The 21,699-nt window shown below is 36.9% G+C and overlaps 1 protein-coding gene across 1 annotated transcript in view; it reads left to right on the top strand.

Moving 5' to 3' along the window:
* Nucleotides 1-21,699, top strand: part of LOC140161159 (rho guanine nucleotide exchange factor 17-like) — a 222,817-nt gene that overhangs the window by 130,077 nt on the left and 71,041 nt on the right. Inside the window, exon 2 of the mRNA XM_072184592.1 lies at nucleotides 8,501-8,578. Within this exon, the coding sequence (XP_072040693.1) occupies nucleotides 8,519-8,578 (60 nt within the window). The 5' untranslated portion in view covers nucleotides 8,501-8,518. The remainder of the gene's footprint in view (nucleotides 1-8,500; nucleotides 8,579-21,699) is intronic.

Below are 21,699 nucleotides of genomic sequence, written 5' to 3'. Positions count from 1 at the left end.
GACAAATTTAAACATTTTGCTTTGGACATCAGTATATCCCTTGGGGCTGCACTTCTCGGGATTTTCTCTCGTAAAGGCAAGTGGGATGGCAGAGCCATATCTTTACAGTTTGAGCAATATAACTAAACATTGCAGTGTACTTCAAAGATTTGCATAGCAACTTTGGTTATTTTGGATAGCAACCAAGCACATTGAAAACGATTCCTTACTGATTTCAACCAAAATATAGTCAATGTTTATCCTTGTAATGTAAGATTTCTTCTTGTGTATGTTTTCTTATATTTTGAGTAAGCTTAGTGTATGATCACGGTCACTACATAATATGGGCAATAAACTGTTCAAATTTCAAGGCATTTATTGTAATAAATGTTGCGATTTCCAAAATTCTAATTCCTAATCCCTCATTTAAATGAATGGATAAGATGTAAGCTGACATAAATATGGTAAAAGACACATGATTCATGTAAATTCATTTAAATTTTAGATGATAGCAGATAGTTATGATATCATGCGCTAATGACTCAGGATTTAAATAAATGACCCACTTGGTATAGTAACCACACAATAAGAATACATTTGGGGGGGGGCAAAAGTCAGGGAAAAAGTGTTATTTTCAGCATCTATATTTTGTGCTCCGTAGATATATAATGATAGGTGGAGATTGGTGAATTGTAAAGTTCCCCTTTAAATAGCATTGCACCAAATTAAAATTACACACTCAAGAGCTGAATATGTGTGATTGCATATCGCACCTCACAAGCAGTGCCCCCCTCCGTCAGAACTTTTACCCCCATTACAAAACCAAAATTACGGCAATTTTATAAAATGTGTTGATTTTGCCCCCCCCCTGAAATTCACTTTGCCCCTCAATGCCCCCCCTGAAAAAAAATTCCTGGCCGCCGCTGCTCACAAGTCAATCCATAGATGTACATCACCTGAAATTTGATTGGTTGAACAAAAGATAGAGAGAGATCCCAAGGGAAGAGGCAAGGGGAATTCTCATATCATCATACCCTAAAGAATGATGAATTCATTGATTTGTAATTGATTTACTTCATACAGTTATTTTGACCAGACAACTCATGCAAGAGAAATCAAGCATGGAAAATATCTAATAATTGGTGGTAATCAGGGCCGTCACTATTTTTGTTGGCAAAAATTGACTGCTGTCATCAAAACCATGTGATTGTCGGCAAATGTAGTCAAACCTATGTGAATGTCGGCAAATTGCATGAGTCATATAAAAGATTGATGTGTTACAAAATTGTGCTGTTGTTACATAATATACCTATTGTTAATGTTATACCCTACCCCCCCCACCCACTTTTTAGATTCTTGAGCCCCGTCCTGGCTAAAAAAAATTTGGTCTAAAATTCACAAAATAGTTCCGTCTGCAAAACATGCTGTACACCCCCCCTGAATCATATTGGTCTAGCGACGCCCCTGGTGGTAATATTGCATTGGATCATCAGTGTCTCCTGTCAAAAGCTGAATTTATACCGGGATTTATACTTGATCACTTTTGCAGAAAAGCGGATGCATACATGCTCTTTGTGTACTTCCATTTTTAGAGCATCAAATCGATCAATCTATACCAATTGCCTTTGCAAAAAATGATGCCACTTTTATGAGTTGAAATTTTTAAACTCCAGAGCGATGTTGCTTGTCAGGTGAACTAATCATTGCCTACCAATGTATTTATTATTTTGCCCATTTATTTATTTTCTTGATCATCAGCTTTAACAAGTAAATGATTTCAAAACAATAATTATCAACAGCAGCAGTTGATGTCCTCAAAATGTGGTATTTTGGAATATCTTAATGACATTTTATCATCTGCAATCTATACTCAATTGCAAGGTTTTTATTTGTTTGTTTTTCTTTCAAATTTGCATAGTTTATGAATTATTATTTTCTTTTTTTTTAATGTTCACTGATATGATATTTCATATTATAAAACACAATTCATTTTACAATATTAATCAAATAGTTTTCATTTAATAATATTAAATTTTATCAAATTTTCGGTATCAAATGTTACTAGGTATCATTTAAGGGTTGCTTAGGAGATCATACCGAGTTATTCCATTTGAAATTCATACATTCCTGTGGAAGACACAACCTGAATCATTCACACAGGGGGGTGTAGAATTCAAATGGAGTCACCCATTCACTTAACTTGATTTAAGATATAGGCTAAACTCCCTGTGTGAAAGATTAAGGGCATGTCTTCCATAGGGGGTGTATGGATTGCAACAAAAATAGCACATTACAAGTTTTTATAGACCTGCGCCTACTGTTTTGGTAGATAACAATAGATATAATGAATTGTTAATTGTGTAGATCAAATATTGATAAATATTTTCAGTGGAGCTACCCGAAACAGATCAATGATGTCCAATCTATCATGGCAAAATATAGAGTGGTATGATAAGGCTACATAAAATCAATTAGATGAAAAAGAAGTAGATTTTATGACTTTCGGTTGTAAGCTCTGAGTGGATAACATACAGATGATTAGTGTATATGATTCTGTATTGGTGTTTGTGCTGTCTCATCAATCTCAACATCCAAGATTAAAATGGGAGGATTCAATGTTAAATGGTTGAAAGGTAGAATGAACATGATGAACGGATATCGCTATATCAAGGTATGGTTTATTCTGTCTTCATTAAGTGACAGGTGATACTGGGGGTAGATTAGGCACATGATTATCTTCATTTCAGATGCTCCACAATAATGTGTAATTTGAATAGGGTTTTTTAGATGTGGTTGTCTCAAACGGACCAGGGACTGTGTTTTGGAATTTGCATGCAGGAGAGCATTAAATAGCTCTTCTGGAACCTTCAAGGAGAGCAGTGTTTAGAGCATTTACAATAGAATATTAAAGGAGGATTTTGTGATCCTAGCATCCTCTTTTTATGACATTTTTCAGTAGATATCCACGAAAAAGCTTATTTCCAAAATTTCAGTTGATTCCGATTTTATGCGTTTGCGAGTTATGCATGATTATGTGTATTACACTGCTCCATAGACAATGTGTTGTAATTTCGTTCCCAGAACGAAATTCAAATTTGGCAATATTTTTGCTAAACGAATTAATCTGCAAGAAATATTTGGGACATATAAACATTATGTAGCCAGAGGTATCCAGTGGTGTAAAAATCTCAACTTTTTTTGGGAAAAGTGGGGGGATGAGGCTGTGGATCACGAAATGCCCCTTTAAATGTAAGGAGAGAATGTTTAACTAAGGAGAGCTTGAAATCCCTCTCCTATATCATATTTAAGGAGAGCAGTTGAGAGTGATTGCTCTCACTCTCCTCAAAAGGCAGTCCCTAACGAACATTAGGAATTTTTTGATGAATGTGTAGCCGAATGATTAATTTTAGATTTTATTATGATAAAGCTGATGTTTTTAACAAGTAGTGAAATTGTTATAAAATTTGAAAATAAAATTGGGTACAATTTTATTTTATTTTAAATTCCGCTGTGTATTTCCTGTACATGTAATTCTGAAGGGGAAGTTGACTTGTAAACAGATTATGTTTGCAACATTCAGCAGGTGGTAATCACTCTAAAAATAACCAAAGTAGACAAAATTTGAATAATTTAATTGTGTTAATTCACTGAAATGGAAGTAAGAACTTTTTCTATTTGCTGAGCATTCTGTTATGAATCCTCTCAGACATAAAAAGACCTTACATAATCAAGCGTAAAATTTGGCAAGGATAACCAATTTAAACAAAACATGTTGGTGAGATGATCCAAGACGGTAAAGAAATCCACTTTTTTGTGGCGATAATAAGATGGTATGCCATCACATGTATCGCATGGTTATGAAAGAATGTTCCTAGCATAATTTGGTGACAGAAGGAAACTACAGATAATTTTCGCTGGACTTTGTTGCTGAAAAGTAAATGGAAATGGATCGTGTATCTTTCCAAGGCCACAGATGAGTTGCCCGGATCTGAATCTTAATATTTATGTATTTGCGTGTATGATATGCAGTGGAGTGTTAGAATAATTTGGTGCGCCATTGTAGAAGCAGAATTTAAGTTTTGGTGGAATGTCTGAAGTGAGAGTGCATGCCATGTGGTGCTCAATTTGGACAAATTTACTGAAATATTTGCTTCAAAGTAAAACAATTTTCAATTACACATTGTGCTATATGCTACCTCTTAGGAAGTGAAACATTGGATTTAGTTGTGGAATATAGTTCCCACCCACCCACCCTGTTCTGCTATGATGGTTGTAGCACATCCGGGCGTAGCTACAGTAGATGATGAAGAGGAAGGTACTGACTTAGTAAATGTGGTCAAAATAGAGACCCCTCAGTTGTTGAATTTGGATTCAAACACTGATGTAATACATGTAAGTGATGATGAGGATGATATATTCAGTGAGACTGTGGATCAGCCACATTTAGTTAAGGTAAGCCTCCGATATGGTGTTAGTCTAGGTTGGAGTGGGTTTTGCTTGATGCTGATAATTCAAATCAAGAATCCATAGTCATATACATTTTCATATTATGCATCAGCCTACAAAATCAATTGGTAATCAGTTGGCTTAATATGAATGATACGTAGATAGAGCAAAACAACTCAAAACTGTTTTAGACACAACTATTGAAATGAACAAAAAAGAATGGGTCCAGTCCATCCAGACCCTGGGTCCAGACTCAGACCCCCCCCCCCCCCCTAAATATGCTGGTCACTGGCTGGGCAAAGGCTGTGAGAATATGCATGGGGTGTATGACCAGCCGCTCCGTACAACAACCAGTTTGGGACAGTGAACCATACCCAAAGATACTAACTGGGTGGGTTGGGCAAATGTTCAATTATGTCAAAAGGGTGGGGTGGGGGCTTTATTTGAAGTAACATCTCCAAGGTTTCGGCCATCCAATTTTGCCATTACATGTATAATTTTCTATTGAAGCTTAGTCGTACAATATGTCATGGAATGTTCAGCAGCAACATTTTCAAAGAAAAGCAACTTTTACAAACAATACTTGTAATTAATGTTACAATAGAGGGGACATTGCTTCTTCCAAATTACCCATGACATACGTAAAAATATGATTGCACATCCTGGTCAAACTTGGTCTCCCACAGAAGATCATTTCTCCCATATTCTGCAGAAATTTAAATGCCCTACCTGCACAAATATCATCAAACCAGGATTGGCAGAGCTTCAAGTGTGTGGTTAATAGCTGATTGCCAGCATTATGTGAATGGATACCTGAATGCAGGGGCTATTTTAACATGCCTCCTGGCACGTTCGTGCTGCGATATTAAAAATGTGTGCAGTGGCAATTAAAAATCTGTGCTTAAAATATGCAGTTGAGCTACTTAGTAGGGCCTTTGTTATGGTCACTTTCAGGCAGTGGCGTAGCTAAGGGGGAAAGGGAGGGCACATGCTCTGGGTGCCGTCCTAAGAGGGTGCCGAATCATTCTTGTAAAAGGGGGGGTGAAGTATATTTTGCTTTATATTTATCTGAATTATTGATTCCAGTTCAGAGCACATCTCATAACACAGGTAACTAAGAAATCAAATCTTATGACGCAATTAAAAAGTAGCTACAAAAATATCTATCAACTTTACTATTGTTATACTACATGCAGATAAAAGCTTTTAGAATTTTATTCCTTCTCTAATTGAAAATTAAGTACAAAAACCCTAAGTTGACCTTACATATGTGAAATTAAGTCCAGTTCAGAACACATCTTAGTAACTATCAAAATCAAAGAATTTTTATCAAATTAAATATAATTTTGCTATTGCTAGTTTAACGTTTTTAGAGCTTGGTACCTTCTTTAGTGAAAAACATGACGAAATTAAAAACGTACAGATATATAATCATTTTAAAAGAAGGTTGATCACCATTTATATGTGCATAAAAATTATTGAAAAAATGGAAGCTAAAACTCTATGAATTTTTATATCGCAACAATCAATTATTGTTTCATGATAATGTTCATGATTCAATTTCATTTTGTATACTTAATCATAAGTAAACCTAATATTCGATAGCAATTGGTGTTACTATAAGTTACGGTTGTGTAGTTCATTCAGTCTGACTATCCTTTTGTGTTGTAATATCGTGATTAAAATATTAAGAAATTAACCACTGGATGTTAACCCGATCAAAGCAATTGGAGAAAAAAACCATAACTAAACCTAATATTCGATAGCAATTTGTATTACTATCAGTTATGGTTGTGTAGTTCATTCAGTGTGACTATCCTTTTGTGTTGTAATATCAGGATTAAAATATTAAGAAATCGACCACTGGATGTTAACCCGATCAAATCAATTAGTTTACAATTTATAAGATATAATCATTTGTCATTTGAAATTGATTGACTTGATCCTTTTCAGAACTAAAAACTGGGACTGATAACATTCAGCATGTTTCTACTTGGGAAAGGTTGCCAGGTATAAATGTGGTTTAGTTTGGAGTGTTACCGGTTAATGTGCTCAGTAGAAACATTGTTTTGGAGTGGTGTGGCCAACTGACAACTGCTAATCACCTCACGAGGTAGATCATGTGGTGTGACACCTGATGTTTGCAAGTAGAAACACAAGGGTGTACCGGTTGCTGAGTATTTAGACTTTGTCAACGATTATTCACAATGGGGGGAGGTACGGTTGTGAGCAGTTCGCCGCGACGGCGAGCTGTGAAGTTATGATTTCCAAGAGTGTGTGGTTCCCAGTAGTTTCTCTCCATATGGGTAATATAGATACACAGTCTGCAGCACAGTACTGGGTATTACACTAAACAACAATTACAATTTTAATTTTGTTACACTTAGGCTGAGATCACTGAATGGGCCAAGTTTAACTATCCGATACACATACCCTGGGACGCATGCTCATAAAAAACTTCAGGGTGTTTTCAACAATCATTTTCACAGTCATTCACCATGTTCACTCTCCAATCTATCAAATACACATATGCTTGTGAAAAATGTTTTTCAACAGTTGATTTCTCAATTTTGTTAAAAATCCTTAAAAAGGGTATCAAATTCTAAACTTGGCAACTGTGTCCAATTTGTCTTAAAATGTCATTTGGAAATGAAATGACATGGAAAATACCCAACGATAAATCGAAAGGACATATGATGTGTCAATGTAATCAATAGGGATATTTAGTCTGGTGTGTTAAGAATTAAATACAGATTTGCAGTAATTAGATACTTTTTGAAGGTTAATCTACTCACAGATATTGGAATATCTATAGATGAAGTGACATTTGCGATGACATTTGATGTCACACCAAACAATTGGTCAGTATGCATCATGTCTTTTTGGGGACTGACCTGAGCAAAAAACCCACTGCATCATATCAGATATGGAGCAGCAAAAGTTTTGAGCATTGATGTGGTCATATGCTGTTTACTCAAGCATATCAATAGACCAGTTACTATTTTTTGTTTAACATTGTGATGCACTCATCTTTATTACTTCTTTATTACTAAGTCTTGTTATGACTTGTGACTTATTAAAGCCACCTTAATTACGAACCACATAATTCTTAAAGTGATGGCTTTAAAAATGGATGTAACTTGACTCAACAAGGTTTCATAATTGTCTCCATCGAAATTGTACAGTGCGACTTGACTGAGTCAAATGGACTTAAAATGAAAAATAGCTGCAATGTCTCAACTCAACTACCATTTCAAACAAGGTATTATAGTGATGTGTCCAGGGCTGGAAAAAATGAATTTCCCTGGAAGATGATCAAAATTTCCCTTCAAAAAGACAAATTTCCCTCCAAATTCTTATGTATTTCTTTGTTTAAGGATCTTAATTTCTATCCAATCTTCCAGATTTCCCTGGAAGGAGCTTCCCACATTCCTCATTTTTTCCAGGCCTGGATGTGTCCTTGAGAGTTGGGTTCATTCTTATTTCCGTTCCCTTTTCAAGCAGGTCTAATTTTACTTTTGGGTTCTTGGTGCCAACCTTTTCAAAAAACATACAGGTATTTTTTGTTGGGATTTTGAGTTCATACAGCCCTTCACTCCAGCCATGAAAGGTTGCATGCAGGCCCGTACGCAGGGGGGGTGCGGGGGGTGCGGTCGCACCCCCCCAAATGTGCAAAAGTATACAAAAGGTCCCAAAATATGACAATTTGCGCGTGAGAGAGCAAAAAATCAGGGTTTTACGCTTTTTTGGCCAAAAAGGTCCAAATTTTGAGGAAAAGTCCACTTTTTACAAAATCGCCCCCCCCCTGGAAAAAAAAGGTCCACTTTTTCAAAATCAGCACCCCCAAAAAAAATCCTGCGTCGGGCCTGGTTGCATGCTATTCTGTTGGAACTTTCATGTATTTTACAGTCAGACATAGAGTACCATTAACAACAATGCCTGTAAGGAAGAAAGATAATATTGGTTGTAGTACATTGTTACAGTATGTGACGGAAGTGTTTGAAATATCAAAATTCATCTCATATGGAAAAAAGTAACATAATTAAATTCTTGTTGTATTTTTGTCTCTTTACAGGATATTCGGTTACACATAATGCTGACATTCCTAGACGTGGAGAGATCCTATGTACAGTCCCTAGACACTATGGTTAAGGTGAGTAATTCTTTAAGTATGGTTATACATAGCGCTGACATTACCTTATCAGTGATGGTGCATCATCTGTGGATAAAACACAGACACAGCCCTGTTTCCAGGCCTGTTTTCCTGATGAAGTGAAAAACAACACACCAACAAAATGAACAAACAAAACACTACAATCAAATAAATGAATGAACAAGTGTTATCAGACTGCTGTCCAGCTTCAGCATGAGGTCAATAGCTATCGGTCCCGAGTACAAGATGCTAGTTTCATGCTGTTAATGCCTTGATATTCCTTGTCATAAAAAATGTAAATTAAAAAATAAAGCAAACAAACAAATTAGGGTGGTATATGAGGCATTTTCTGAAAACTAGAAAATAGGCTGAGCATGTTTTAAACAGATTAATAGAGTAGGGCAAAGTACACTGACCAATATGCCTTTGTACATAATATCAATGTGGGTAATGGGATGGGGCAGATGAGAATAGAGAGTTTGCAAAATGAAGCTTGAAAATTTACTTCAACTTCCATGTCAACTTCACAAATATCGATTTAATTTCTTGCTCAGATTTACTTCAACATAACGTCTGATTGGTTTACTGCACCAACAGCGGGACATGTGTATCAATGGGCGATCAAAAGAAGGGCATATGTGTACATCCATATCAAAACGATGCACTTGTCGGCTGCTACATGTGTCTCTTTTTTAATAATAGCTAGGAATGAATACCGGACTCGCCTCAGGTGAAGATCACTTCAAATCATCCCCAAGTCATATGGTTTAGGAATACAGAGGACACTCCTTAAGGCAGCTGTGTACTCTAGACATTGTTTCTTTCGCAAAATTGAGTTTTTTGATATGTTTGTACTTTGTTATGTTTTTTATAAATACAAGGAATGAAAATTCAGATTTGTAAACTCCAACTGCAATATTTTAAGGATTTTATTTCACTATTCCACTCGTGTTTGAAATTGAAAAGGAAAGACAATCTTTGTTGTACCAGCAGGGTACACGCGCGCAACATCGCGTTGCGTATCGCGCAATTTGTTAACGCACAAATACGCTACGCATACGCGACGCTTATCTGCATGCGCTGCGCATCTTATGGAAACACCACGGAAGCTCAAAAACCTAGTGGTCAAATGGCTCCGTTTTAGCTGATAAAATGTGGGTTTTTTCAAGTTCTTTCCCCGATTTAAATATCAAGTTATGAATGGATTTCGCTCAAACTTCTCAAGGGGCCGTGGATTTACCCGATGTTTATGTAATGTAAGGTAGAAAAATAAAAACTGCCGCATTCTCCTGCGAGATTCGATGAAAGTGCAAAATGTGACCACTTTAAACTTCAATGGCCATTATTTTAATGTTCATTTTCTCGGTAAAATGACGATTTAGGTACACGATAACTCAATAAATACAGCATCTTGCGCGAATAATTACAAAGTTAGGCCAAAAAAAAAAAAAGGTTTGCCTCACGAACCCGCGCGCATAAGTATGTGAAAGCGATACAGCGCGTTTGTCTACGCGCTGACCGCCTTTTTAAAGGTTTTTTTTTTCCCGATTTTTCGGTTCCCGATAGTTCGACCAACGTAGTCAAAATGAATTCCTCAATGTCAGAAAACCATCGAAAATGTCAGGCAGCGCGTATGCCATTAGTGTTGCAGATAGCCCGTAACCCACACCGTAGCCTCAGTCTCGCTAGTTTCACGCCATCCTTGCAACGGCACGGAGCGTAAAGCCGGAAGCAAAGTGGATGCAATATAAAAGGACTTAGCCTACGGAGAACTCTGCGATCGAGTGAAGCCATGTTGTTTTCATAAATTTTTGTATTTTTTGTAGCTGTTTTTTAACGAATTTTTTACCGTTTATTTCAACATGATTGTTCAGATTCGTATAGTTAAAACAGGGGGACTGTGCTGAGGAATTGGGCACTGCATCGGTGCGCCGATTAGTTATATTCACCTCTATGGAAACATCAAATCTCGCTCATACCAACATTTGTATCGTAACTTTGTATTTTGCACTGATTTTTAATAGTGATCAGCTCTAGGAAGGCAAATAAAATACAGTTACAGAATATTAACATTGTAAATTTGTTGCTTCTCTTTCATTGTAAGACCACTTGTAGTTTTCCAATACCTGTCTTGTGATTTTCATTTGTCTCAGGCTAAAAAAACAAAAACAAAAAAAAAAAAACGCATTAGCATAGCTTCTAAACCAAAAAAAAAAAAAAAAAAAAGCATAGCACTTAGCTTTTTTGGCAAATGTTCGTGAGACAAACCTTTTTTTTTTTTTTGGCCTTATTGCACTTTTACTACATGCATGTCTGAGAGTACACAGCCTCCTTAACCATGTGACTCCAGTGATGATTTGAAGTAACCTCCACTTGAGATGAGTCTGGTATTTATTCCTAGCTATTATGTGAAATGAGACACATGTAGCAGCCGACAAGTGCATCAAACTTTTCCCATTTTGTTTGGTCAAGTGGGTTATTAGTCACACTGCAAGACAAAAGACTCAAGCTTGGGCGCATCATTTGGATAAACACTGAATGAACTCTAAATTTTCCTGGCTCCAACTAGCTACACCACTGAAAGTATGTTACTTCCTTAAATAAAGTTTTGTTTTCGCTTCACAACTTAAGTTCCTCTAAGAGGTTTTTTGTCCGTCACAGGGGTGACCACATATATATACAGGCCAGGCAGAGGCATTACCATGATTACCCTATCCAGATGGGTCAATTAGTAATTACATGTACATAAGATTGTGCAGTCATCAAGTTAATAGAAAGTGACCTTCACCTGAGATATTTGGTTGTGGACTGTTGGTAGTTTTATTACATGGGATATACTACAGGTACTGTTTGACTAAATAAGATGGTAAAATAATCAATATTGTTTAAGGCACTTGTAATGTATTCCTCTTGCAATGCTTGCACACCTCCATTAACAAAGACTGCAATTTGCCTTTGTGAGCTTGTATTTAGTGATACAAGAAATTGTGAACATTTGTCTTGTTCTTAAGTTTTCATAGGCCCTTACTGTTGTAATAGTTTTGAGAGGACCTCTTTCTGTGCTATAAATTTGAGACAAAATGTCTGTCATGGTGATCTCATGGTAACCCTGCTCTACATCACTTTTGCTCTGGTGATTCAGATACAGATATTACAGTCTAAATAGATCAAAATTGTTTGAATAACCCTATACTAATATAGCAATATCATGACAAATCTTAAGTGTGGCCCTAAGGATGGGATGTATGTCTTTCATGTGATATTGATAGCATTTTAATGGAACAAGATATATATGTAGGAGTCTCGCCATAACTAAGCTTCTCTGATTTGGGTGTGTTTTTTTTTTTATAACTGGATTCCTATTCTTTATTGTTAAATTGTGCTTTGAATAAGTCATTGTTATTAGTACAATTGTCACGTAAACATTCGCATTTCATCAACAGAAGTCTGCATTTGAAATGATTAGCATATTTTTAAGGGACCCGCTGAAATGTGTCACCATGGCAACCAGTTTACCACTTCCATGTTTTGCTTGCATGTTGACAACATTTACTTGTGGAGCCATTTACTGCAATGAATAAGTTTATATTAGGGAGTCAAATAGAAATGTAAAGGTGCTTTAGAAGCGCTTATGTCATGGTGTCGTATTGTATTGTGACGTGTCATGTCATGTCATGTCATATCATGTCATGTCATGTCATGTCATGTCGTATCATGTCATGTCATGTTACATTATAATTGAAAGAAAAGCTCAACTTGTAGGTGAGACATGCAGTCCAAAATGATTTACTCAAATTGTGCGTCTGGATATTTGGTATTTTATTTGAATTCATATCAGCATGGTCATTCTAAAGGGTAATAAATCTTGTAATTTTTTCTGCTTGGAGGGAAACAGGTTCCAAAAAAAGCTGATTTAACATTAATTTCCATTCCAATTTCATCCAATTGTATTTTCTAGGGACAGTCTGCCTCCTATACCATCCCTTGATATATACGCCACTGCTTCTTACTAATGTATAAAGAAACTCACTTTTCGCATCAACATTTCAAACTTTTATAAGAAACTTATCCTTATTTCTCTTAAATTCTTTTGTAGTCACAATTGAGGATATGCACATAATACACTAAAAGCTATCCTTGCTGTTAGCCTTTTGTCACTTCTGGTTAACAAGAGGAAGCGATGCATTGAAAGAATTGTATTCGGAGCCTTTGGCCCAGATTTGCATCACAGGTTTATCTCTATTCCTACAATGGCCATATTATAACAGTGAAGCTTGAATGTTAAACCGTGCATTGTCGTTTTTAAAAGATTGCTTGTTCAATGTCTATAAGGATTTCGTACATGTGATGTGTTTTGGTCGACACAACAACAGATGAAGTCGTATTAATACATCGGGAGAAGTAACTGAGAAATCCACATGGTGTACAGGTTATTGACTTGGATAATGAAAGAATCACAGCTGCATAGATATACCATTGCAGGAGAGGAGAACATCTTGAGATGTTTGAAATGAAAATGAGGAGACGGGAGGTGCAATATTGCTATATGACATGAAGTTGTTAGTATATTAGCAGACATGGTGTCATGCAATTATTAATTTCAACCAATAATGTTATTATTATCTTGTGTGTTCATGCAGTAGGGAAGATCTATTATTGCTGCCTCCTGATACCTTTATTGTTTTTAATTCAAAGCTATGTTTATGTTGGCAAAAGGCCCTAAAGGTTTCTCTTTCTTATGCTGCCAAAGATACTAAAAGATTACAAACTATTTCAAACCTGAGAACTACCTGCCTATTGGTCAAAAACAAGTTTTCATTATCAATTGGACCAACCAGCAACATTGTTAGTATAATTTCACCACGCAAAAAAATTGGGGTGAATTATTTGCAAAGCTCCATTCTGATTGGGGATTAAAGTGAAGATATCACATAATTGACCAATCAGAGGCAATGTTAGATCGACAGGTAGTGCTCTGGGGTTAATTCCCTCATATTGCGACTTAAGGTGGTTATGGAGGCATTATAAAAGTGCTCTAAGCATGTTTTCAACAGATTAATTGAGTAGAGCAAAGTACACTGATCAATATGCCTTTTGTTTGGAGTCAATCGGACATACGGTTTTCAAAATATATCAATTTATATTTTCTTTGTATCTTATTGTTTTTATCAATAATCAATCAAGTTAATGAGCTAAAATGACTGGAGAAGCTCATTAACATATAATTTTTGCCAATATTTTGCTAAAATTCCATGCATAAATGTTCAGGGTACTTTTATTTTGCATAATTTTGCCCTGAAACTTGGTCAAAGTGTTTCTAATATGTTCTAATGTATTATATAGTGAAGCCGCCCCTAATTTGCATATTTGCATAATTAATTAGCATTTATGCAAATTAGCTCATTTATTATGCAAATATGCAAATTAGAGGGCGGCTTCACTATATAATACATTAGAACATATTAGAAACACTTTGACCAAGTTTCAGTGCAAAAGTATGCAAAATAAAAGTACCCTGAACATTTATGCATTGATTTTAGCACAATATTGGCAAAATTACATATTAATGAGCCTTTCCAGTCCTTTTAGCTCATTAACTATATTGATTATTGACAAAAACAATAGGATACAAAGAAAATATAAATTGATGTATTATGGAAACCGTATGTCCGATTTGTCTCAAACAAAAGGCATATTGATCAATGACCTACTCAATTAATCTGTTTAAAACTATGCTCAAAGCATTTTCTAATTTCTAGAAAATGCATCCAATACCACCTTAAGTAGAAGTGTGGCGTGCAGAAACTTTATAGACTTTTTCCGGGGGTGGGGGCAAGGTAACTTTCAACAGGTAAAATTTGACACAAATTGTCAAAATGGTCTAAAAAGTACAAAAAGGCAAAAAATCGTAAATATCAGGGCAGCCAGCATCCTACAGGGGCAAGACTTCTCAAAAGGGATAGCTTGCCCTTTTCCCTGAATATCCCTCTGGGGTAGTGCATGGATTGCTTTTACTAGAGCTTTACAAAATCATTCTGCTAGACTCGTTTTTGTATAAGTAAGATAGTTAGGGCCTATATTTATACATGGGAAACCAATGACGTTGTTGCAATCAGATGCCCTAACAGTAATGAGCAAATCATATCTGGAATAATTATAAATGTTTTTGTTTGAAGCAGCAATTTCCAACTCAAATGTTTTGCACTTACAACAGTAGAACTGACAAATAATTATGTTGGAGCTTTAAGTGATTATGCCAGACTTGCAAATTTCTAGAAGAAATTAATTAAAATGCTAGAGTGATCTAAATATTTGACACCATTTTCTTGAACTCCTGGTTTCATATAACATGTAGGCTTAGGCAGAGAAAAGCATGCCCAATTGCCCATGTGTTTCTGTTTCTCATTCCTATGTGTATGGATAGGCTTTATATTTGAGTGCTTTCAGAATATTTATTACACTTTTTAGGCTTGTTCAGATGGAAGCTTACCTCTATGTTAACATAAGACGGAGGAATGTGAGGTTATCGTTTAACACTGATACTTGTCCACACAGTCCCTCCTTACAGTCGTTAACTCTAAGCACTCCATATTAGCTGCAGCAATCGCTTTATGTTTGTGCGCTACCACAGATATTTTTCAATGGTAAATCTTTCATGTTAAGCTTCGTGTTTGTTAACCCGATACTTGTTCAGACGGGTGGTAGCTTAGTGTTAGCCTAACACAAACTTAACCCATGTGAACAAGGCTTTTGAAACAAGTGGAATAAATGGAGTAAATATTCTATCCATATGAGTCTGATGTGGCTTTGTTGGTTTCTTTAATGGTGATATTCGATTAGCAAATCTGGTACACTTCATGATTAAAACATTGGTGTCTAACACAACTAACATCTTCATGATGTTAGTGTGTGATAGACAACCTTTTCAAAGGTTATGTTTGACCAAAGATACTCAATAGGAACACTGGGGCTCTTTAATGGGATACTACGGTCTCTGTTTTAGACAGAGACCAGAAACACTTCTTAAAGAGAGCTATCACAACTATCATCTTCATGATGTTAGTTTGTGGTAGACAATCTTTTCAAAGGTTATGTTTGACCAGAAATGCTTGTGATCTTTGCTTAAAGGAACACTACATGTAAAGAGAAATAGACTGGGGCACTTTTAATGGGATACTATGGTCTCTTAGACAGAGACCAGAAACACTCGTTTAGAGAGTAATGTTTTGGACAAAGACCAGAAATGCTTGTGCCCCATGCTTAAAGGAACATTACATGTATGAGAAAAGGGTCATATAGAAATTTTAGACAGAGACCAGAAACACTTGTCTAAAAGAGTCATTTTTTAGACAAGAGACCAGAAATACTTGTGATCCATGCTTTAAAGGAGTACTATCATGTTTTAGACATTGCCCATAAATGATCCATTTGTAAAGAGCTGTCAAGGGGCACCATGAGAAAGGGGCATGTTTGAGACAGAGGCCAGGAATGCATAGGGTGAGCATTGAGCAATGCCACTGAGCATTGAGTATGTCAGAGCAAAGCATCAGCTACGTGTCGGCATACTACTGGCTATTGATACTTGACTGGTCGGATTTTGCCTTGGGTCTAAACTAGAGCTAACTAGATTGGTTACAGGATCATGAAATTTACCTACGATTTAGTATCCTTAAAATGCAGTTTAAAGCTTCATTTAGCTCACATTTTGGTATCGGCAGCCATAATTAAGAGATAATTTAAATTGAATGAGCACATCGTGTCTGTATTGACAAGATACTTAGTGGATGAGTTGAATGACCATCAAGTTAATAGTCCTGTGTAAGTCTACACCAGTCCAACTGCCATGAATGACGAGGGTGTTCTTCCGGAAATAGACTGGGGCACACGTAATGGGATACCAAATCTGCTTCAATGTGGACTTGTGTAGTGATTGTCTACACTGTACAAATCTCATGCAGTAAAAGTGCGTCATTTGAATGCAATAGTGTTACATAATACACATCATGCAATCCATGGCGGTCATATGCCTTATGTCTTGCCTCAAGAGGCAGTAAAAGTTGCAGTATTTCATTACGCCCATTTAGCACACAATGTAGAACATGAAAGTATCACATTGATGCACATCAGTGGCATAACCAGGGGTCCAGCTTCCCCCCATGGAAAATCTTGCCCCCCCCCCTTACTCCCTCCCTGTGTGATGCTGGTCGTCTGAGTTTTTAAAGACTTGATGGCCTTTTTGGCAATTTGTGACAATATTTGACCATTGTTGTCAAAGTGCCCCCTGCCCCCTCTGAAAAAAATCCTGGCTATGCTACTGATGCACATAAATGCAGCTCTCTATACTCACATGCTGTATAGGGTGCCCCACTTCAGGGTGTATCAAAATAAAGTGAACAGTTTGAAAAATGCCACTAGATTTAAAGTATGAGGTAACTGGTCAAAATGCTTTAGTTATAGATGAGGTTGTTGTTTTATGGTTTATGGAATGATATGAGGCCGTAGTGTGCTGAGGCTTGTGGATCAACGTGGCATTGTGTCTGTGCGTAGCGCACTATACATGTAAATCACTGCAACTTTTTTTTTATAGCTGAATATATAATCAGCATCTTGTCCCCGATCTTGACTAAATTTAAACGTGGTAGGGGGGGGGGGGCTAGGGAGAGCAAACAGATAAAATGGGCTTGTGTCCTGATGGAAATATAAAATTGACAAAGCTGGCGTTTACTGGAATAATAATTGAGCTTTTATTATAATAATCCGGGACAATAATATAAGCATATCACAAGAATATTTAATTGAAACATGTTTAGAAGTATAATATTAGCGTTTAGCTCATAACATAGGCCTAATTCCCATTGCATTGGTCATCGCCAAGAGATGTAATCCATGTTTATTCAAACTAAGCGCCTATTGTAATAAGTGTTACCAACAAACCACTTCAGCAAACAAAAGGGAGAAATTTGATGCAGTCGCTTTTACATACCCTTCTTTTGATCACTCATTGATACACTTCTCCTAGTTTAAACAACAAGGCGCTGTTGGTACAGAAACTAATCTGACGTTAGCGTTGAAGTGAAGTTGAGCAAAATCGAATCGATATTTTTGAAGTTGCCGTTAAAGTTCCAGTAACTTCATTCCGCAAGCTCTCTAATGTCATTTTTTAAACGTAAAGTATCACACACATTTCAATGGACAATCTCTGCGTATGGATACCACTGTAAAATCACTGGCATGTGACCAGTGGTTATTTTTGTGAAAACAGTTTCGTAATTCCAATAGATGTTCAAATTTACCTTTCTATCACCAGTGCATGTCAAATTTTGATTTTGTTCCCCCAAAATGTTCACTTTACTGCTGCCCATTTCTCGTAAATCTTAGTTCAAAGAGATTTTCATTCATATCGGATAAACTTTGAAATTGTCCCTCAATGAATTGCGTCATACTACTATATATGGACTAGACAGAATTAGAAAAGGATAAAAAGTCTTACTATACCTTGTGATCTTTGACTACAAAATAGTGGCAGTGTAAAAAGGCCAAGTGAATGAAGACAGGAAATAGCATTCAATCAGAAATGGATTTGCAACAGTGGCTTTACAGAGTGTTGCCAATGCTGCAACTTAAGCACCTAATTGGGCTACTGTTGCAAGTGCTAGGCCATGACAGTAATTTTAACAACTTCTTCATTTTATTTTAGCTGAATTCAGTGTAGGTGGGGGGCATGGGGGAAATTTCCCCAGTCAGAAATATTGCCCCCAAGTTGCTCCCCAGTAAAACCCCAAAATTACGAAAATGTCCACTTAATTTTTGCAGTAATTGTGCACAAAATGTGTTGATCCCCCCTGAAATTCACTTTGCCCCATGCTCCCTCCGGATCTCCCCCCGAAAAAATTCCTGGTGCTGCCGATGGCTGAATTATAAAAGGAAATTGTCTCTCAAGTTCCGAAGTGCAATAACAATGGGTTTTGTGACCATTTAATTGATCAGTGAGTAAGTACCTGAAGTTTTCTCATTCAAGCGCTCTTCTGCCCAGTTGAGTGATTTATGCTCTAAATTTGGGTAAAACCACCTAAACATCAGGTATAAAGGTTGTGCATATGTCGTATCATGCCGTAAATATGGCGGACTACTCAAATGCATTCAACGAAAGCATGATTGGAATCTACTGCTACAGTTAAGTCTCACACGCATAACAAATGCACTGTGATCATATAGGTTGATGAATATTGAATAGACTGCACTGTGCCATGATTAGAGTGAAGGACACTGGTTCAAATCCTTTGTTTGGAACCAATCAATAATTTCATGCACAACCTCTTTTGGGTGCTTTTTTGGAATTGTCAATTCGCTGCACCTTGTACTGAAAAGTTTTAGCAACACTGTAGCACACCAAAGCAATCACATCATGCCCTGGTGGTTGTTTGTGGGCAAAACTAGTTAATTTACCTTGTGACTTGTATGAAAACAAGGTGATGCTCCTTACTGCGAGCTAGAATGATATCAATCCCAGTTGCATCATTCAATGACCCTCATTGAACAAGCAAAGCTCAAATTTTAACCTCAAGTTGTGGGACATGAGTTTTTGTACCCAACATATCCGAAGGTCATTCTGTTGAGTTTAGAAACATATTGGGGTTAAGGAACTGTGTCCTAGAGATTGCCATGTTGGCGACCGTAGCGCCTTATAGCAATGCCAGTGTCTGACATTTTCCGAGCTAGTGCACAAGGAGAAGAATGATACATGGAGAGAGTTAGATGAAGAATTTAAAGCAAAATTATGAAGAAAGCAAATCACTGAGGAAAAGAAAGATGGGAAGCACAAATGGTTATACAGGGACGTACCACTGAAATGGGTCTTACTTTATGCTTTCTGGGTCCATTTCACTGAACTTTACAAAGCTTAGTAAGTCTCAAAATCGTTCCTAACTTACGACAAGTCTTAAGTTCCATTTCACTAAACTTACTTACAAAAGGTACCCTTAGTAAGTAATGGGGATTTGCTACAGGGACCCTTCTTAAAGTTACCCGTCTAGTATTTGGTATTCGTAACTTTATGAAGTCATATCTAGATGGATTATAACATTTTGAGGAAAAAAGGTCAAATCTGTGATAAATTTTGCCCAAAATCTGTCCTCTGGCATTTTTGGCAAAACTTTGTACAAATATGGGTCCCACAGCAACTCTTGGAGGCACATCCTTTAATACCGAAACCAAACTGGAGTACCCCCTGGAAAGTAGATGTTAGCAATGAAATAATGAATCACTGTGGTGTTTCTAGATGCTAGTAGAAACGGCAACACTGTTTGGTCTTGTAGCCAAAACGTTTTGGTTGCCGTTTATTGCCGAGTTGGTCATTGTAAATCTTGTCTAGTTTGTACACCCCCTTGTCTTTATTCATGGTGTTAAAGCCTGTTCCTAATCCAAATTGGTTCTTTAAGCCAGCAAGTTGTTTTGTCTGCACTATGATCTGAACCTCTTCTCACCCAATTACGTGATTTTGACCTGCTACATGTTCTGCAATAGCCGATTTGTTAATTTCAGATATCGAGGCTTTCATGTGTGACCTGGTGGAACTCTTGATGCTTTTCAGGCTATGTTCAGCACAAGACTCTCAGAACATAAATCTGAAACAGATTTGACCATTTTGGACAATTTTAATAAACTCCTTCCCCCATTAAAAGTCACCTTTACCCCTCTTTTCACCCTCAAAATGGATCTTTGTCAGGTCAACTGGTTCATACTATCTGTGGTCGGAACCATGATCAGAATGATCACAACACAAAGTCAATGAATTACCAACAAGGGTGCAAACCAAGCGTGCGAATGCTACAGCTTGATTTTTGTCCCCCAGAAATTCACTTTTTCCCCTGAAAACATAAACTGGTATCACCACTGCATAGAGGCTTGTCCAGTGACCACAAAAGTACCAAGCTCTGAGCCTTTGGTCACTCTTAGGACCAGTCAGAGGGGATATGTCATGGTATTTCATCCTAGTTGTTTTTCTGTTCTATCCGGTGGATAAATATAGGTCAGCTTATGGAGCAAAGCTGGAGTGAAGCTAAAATCAGTAAGTAGTAGTGACTTTAATGTTAAACTGAGCTAAGCCAACATTGTATTTTTCATTTGATTGTTTTTGATATTTTGTTACATAGGAAGACCTATTTTCAGCCCCAGCTGGGGAAAAGGAAAATGAAGAAAGAGATAACGATGATCAATAATAGGCACGTCCACATGGAGAGCTATATTTGCTTAAACAACATGGTTCTCAAGCAAAAACTTGGAAGAAATCTGTAGTACGAAGTGCTTTGTGGATTTCAATCCCGAAGTTTACATCCCCAAATTCATCCTCAAGAAATTTAGGGGATTTCACGATTTCCCCAAGTGACCCTCGAGTGGTCCTTGAGTGCTACCACCATGTGAATGATGCATTATTTCGGCCAAAACCCAATAGTGCTTAGAAGCTACTAAATTAAAGGGATGCTAACTGAATATGACTTAACAGGGATATGGGAACAGGTCTGATTTTAGATGCAGAGGGAAAACCAGAGCATCTGGTAAAAAACTTGCGAGAATGAGTATGTGGCGCACACACTAGATGGGTCACAGTAAGCTTCCAGTTGTAATTGCAGAGCTGAGGTCATCAGGCATTGAGAAACTCGAGGATTCCAGGCTTCAATTGAGTCATCCGGAAGTACAAATGACCATACGGGGGCGTGCATAAACATGGGTAGCATTTTCGGCCTTCTGGTATATCAATGACCCTTTTTTCAAAGCCTATTTTGGTATATGAATGGGTCCTTTTTTCTATTTTTTCTCAATTTTTTCGGAAAACAGCCCAATTTTTCCTTAATCTAGCCAAAATTTTCCCAAAATTTTGGAAAAATTTGCAAAAACTAAGACAATTTTGGTTAAATTCGGCGAAAATTTTGACTTTTGGTATATCAATGGGTCCAAATTTCTTGAAAAATTGGTATATTTATGGGTCCACTTCCAAAATCTCAGCGCGTCCCTACCAAAACCAAACTTGAGTACCCCGAGTCATATGGACACTCGAGAATTAACTTACGAATCACAATTCTCAAGCATGCTGAACCTCGAGAATTCTATGAGTGTGTGAACAC

Source organism: Amphiura filiformis, chromosome 9, assembly GCF_039555335.1.
Source record: "Amphiura filiformis chromosome 9, Afil_fr2py, whole genome shotgun sequence".
Classification (NCBI taxonomy): domain Eukaryota; kingdom Metazoa; phylum Echinodermata; class Ophiuroidea; order Amphilepidida; family Amphiuridae; genus Amphiura; species Amphiura filiformis.
The sequence above is the reverse complement of the archived record's forward strand: the minus strand, read 5'-3'. Positions and strand labels throughout refer to the sequence as shown.